General features: G+C 38.4%; 1 protein-coding gene across 1 annotated transcript in view; it reads left to right on the forward strand.

The window, feature by feature from the left end:
• The window catches only part of tmtops3a (teleost multiple tissue opsin 3a), a gene marked incomplete at its 5' end in the record, with an annotated part of 7,509 nt that overhangs the window by 1,103 nt on the left and 2,936 nt on the right, over nt 1-3,470 (forward strand). Inside the window, 1 exon segment of the mRNA XM_014004721.1 lies at nt 3,047-3,280. Within this exon segment, the coding sequence (XP_013860175.1) occupies nt 3,047-3,280 (234 nt within the window).

Consider the following 3,470-nt stretch of genomic DNA (forward strand, 5'->3'; position numbering starts at 1 on the left):
GAGTGACCGCTGGCCTGTAAATGAGTGAAAACTGCAGAGTTCTGGCCATTAGATGTAGCTCGTCTGTGTTGGGACAGTGTCAGTGTTAGTTTTTTTTTTATATTTTAATCTTTAGAAATCAGCTTGTTCAAATAAAAATAATTAACAATATAATTCATTTGAAACGGAATACCAGAAGTACCTGTCAACACCTGCTGACAGCAACGAGGAGCACATGTTAACCAGCAGCTGTAGTGAAGCAGTTCTAGGGGGGGTCCAGGGTTATACGCTCTAACCTCACATAGTAACAAAGTAGCTGAGAAACCCACAGAACAAGTTACCTTCATTATTCATTTTTATTTTTATTTACGTCCTTTATCAAACCAGGAAAGTCCCAYTGAGATTAAAAACCTCTTTTTCAAGGGAGTCCTGGTCAAGAGGCAGCAAAAAATATACACTTACAAAGAGTTACACAATTAAAACACAATAATACTAAAGACATTCACAATTCAAGGAAGTCATCTCTAATGCCCTCAGTCTGGATTTAAAGGTGCTCAATGGGATCAGTTTGGTTAACTTCCAGACTTTTTGCAACATTTTCCATGTAGACGGARCAGAGTAAACAAAGGCCCTTTTTCCCAATTCTTTACGGAGAAATGGGACAGAGAGCAAGAAATGATAATTTGAACACAAAGAGTATGAATCAATGTTTTTTTTTTGTGTGATTAGATCACAGATGTAAGATGGTAGCAACCCAACCAAAGCATTATAAACAAAAATGTACCAATGTCCCAACATCCTAGTGGACAAAGAAGGCCATCCCACTCGAGTGTACAGATCACAATGACAAGTCGAGGTTTTACAGTTTGTAACAAACCTCAGAGAAACATGGTAGACAGCATCATTTTTTAAAAGATATTTTGCTGAGGCATTCATTTAGAACACGTCTCCATAATCTAAAATGGATAAAAAAGTTGTTGTGACAAGCCGCTTTTTAACCATAAAAGAAAAATTTATTTTATTTCGAGAAAAGAAGCCCAGTKTAATTTTAACTTTCTTCACAAGATTTTGGATATGGGGCTTAAAACTGAGGGAGTTATCAATCAAGAACCCAAGATATTTGTATGTGTGAACCATCTCTATAATATTTCCTTCAAGAGTGGACACAGTGGGGATCCTCTGAGGCACCGTTTTAGTGTTTGTAAATAACATTAGTTTAGTCTTATCAGCATTGAGTACCAACCTTAGCTGCATAAATCTGAATAACCAGGGATTATTATAAAAGCTAATCAACTGTACTCTGATGAAAAGTTGTAAAATACATTTATATTTTTTGTCCCTCAGTTGTGACGCCCCTTAGATGGACGACACCCTCAGCATTTGCCTATAGTGCCTGTGCCACGGCTGTCAGGCTCTGACTCATGTAGTTTTATATTTTTGAAGTCACGTTTAAGGTTTATCAAAGCCAAACATAGAAGCCCCTGGTGTGTGTGAGTTTATTGTCAAACATTTAATTAATTCAGCAGAAGAAAAGATGGGCACCATCATCCAAAGACTACCTGTGCCCCTTTTGTCACAACTCCCTTTAGCTTTTCCTGTGATTCACACTCGTCTCTGTAAACCTTTATATTAACCCGTCAGTCATCTTTTTTTTTAAATAATTGACAATTAAAGGTCCCCAGCTGCTCTTTGCTTTTACTGTTCTCATAAATGGATCACCTCAGAGGCAATTTTCAGAACCCCTAAGCCACCTGTTGCCATTGGATGCATGTTATATAAGCATATCCCCCCCCCCCCCCCTATAGTTGCTGAAACCATAAAAGTCTGAGCAGAAAAGGGAATTTTTCAGACTTGATTTACTCTGTCACTAAAGAGCTGTTTGCCAGGCGAGTGTCTCATTGTGGACATTTTTTAAATGAATAAATTAGTGGAACTTCCAGCTGGTGCCTGAATGGTGACATAAACTGAGCTGTCAGACGGAGAGATGACATTTATGCTGAAGCTTGAGTTTCTTTCTGCCAACACGCACATGAGTTTTACTGTTCTCATTATTCCTTGTGGAAATAAAAAAAACTGCCAACAAAAGCTCTATTTATGAATGACGTTCATCTTTTTTTTTTATCACATCTGTAATATATTTGTTTGTCCTCTCATCTGGTCAAAGGTCTAGCTTAACTCAAAGTGCAATACATATAGATTTTTATTTGTTCCACGAGCAATACAAGCACTTAACCAGTCAGCTAAATGGTTGTGGGTATTTTTAGAAGCACCAGATCATTTTGGGTTTAATATATTACCAACAAAATATCATATAAGGTTTAAACGAGCACATGTTTGTCTGAATTTAGTCAAATATCTTGCAGCATCTTGTGTCCTTACGTTTCTTTTTGTGCCGTATTAACCATCATTATATTTTACTATGTAATATGTAATTTGCACATTTAGTAAAGCTAAATAATTCCTAATTCATTCAAAAGTGTTTGTGTGCTGATGTCAAGAGACAAACCTCACCCGTGTGGTTGTTAGGATAAGAAAATGATTATTAAAATCATATTCTGCAGAGAACGAGCGAATGCAGCCTGCGATCCTTCCTTTAATTAATTGCAGTGATGGATCTATAAGTGGTGATGAACGCATTTAGACTCATCTCATTTTCCCCTCGCTCTCTTTTCTCTGCCATTGTCCTGCTCGTTGACCTGGAAATTTATGTCGGCAAAACACTTTTAACGAACGTCTCAGTTTCTAACATGTCGTTGGATGGAGGGGAGCTAAAGGAGAGTATACATCAGTGATTGCAGAAATCATTTCCTGTATTTGTATTTGTTAGTTGTGTTGACATTGATTACCAATTATAAATGCATTTAGACAGAAATAGTAATTCAACTGTTTGTTGTAACAAATCAATGGTTGGAGGAGATAAAGGAGCATCTGCTGCTGTAGAGGTTGTCAGTTTTGCATCACCACTGGATGGCACTAAACTAAAGATAAATGCATTCAAAACACCACTGTTAACGCTCAAAGGCACAAAATTCTTATTCTAAATCCTTTCATTTTTTTATGTGTGCAGGTGGGTAAGTTCCACCTCCTGGCAGCTCAGCGCAGAGAGCAGCACATCCTGCTGATGGTGCTGTCCATGGTGTCTTGTTACATGGTGTGCTGGATGCCCTATGGCATCGTGGCGCTGATGGCCACCTTTGGACGATCCGGTCTGATCACTCCCGTGGCCAGCGTGGTGCCGTCCATCCTGGCCAAATTCAGCACAGTCGTCAACCCGATTATCTACGTGTTCTTCAACAACCAGGTGCRACCTCGGGGCTGAACGCTTCAGTTATTTTTACGAAATGAACAATACATCTCTTAATCCTGAGAGCACACAACATTTCAGGCTTTTAGGTGGTGTCTTGATGAGAATCAGATGTGGATATGACTGAAAGAAAAATTCATTTTAGTCACTATATACTGTTCGTTTATTTAACGTAACAGTATTGAGC

The sequence above is a fragment of the Austrofundulus limnaeus genome, unplaced genomic scaffold, assembly GCF_001266775.1.
Source record: "Austrofundulus limnaeus strain Quisiro unplaced genomic scaffold, Austrofundulus_limnaeus-1.0 Scaffold1, whole genome shotgun sequence".
In the NCBI taxonomy this organism is placed as follows: domain Eukaryota; kingdom Metazoa; phylum Chordata; class Actinopteri; order Cyprinodontiformes; family Rivulidae; genus Austrofundulus; species Austrofundulus limnaeus.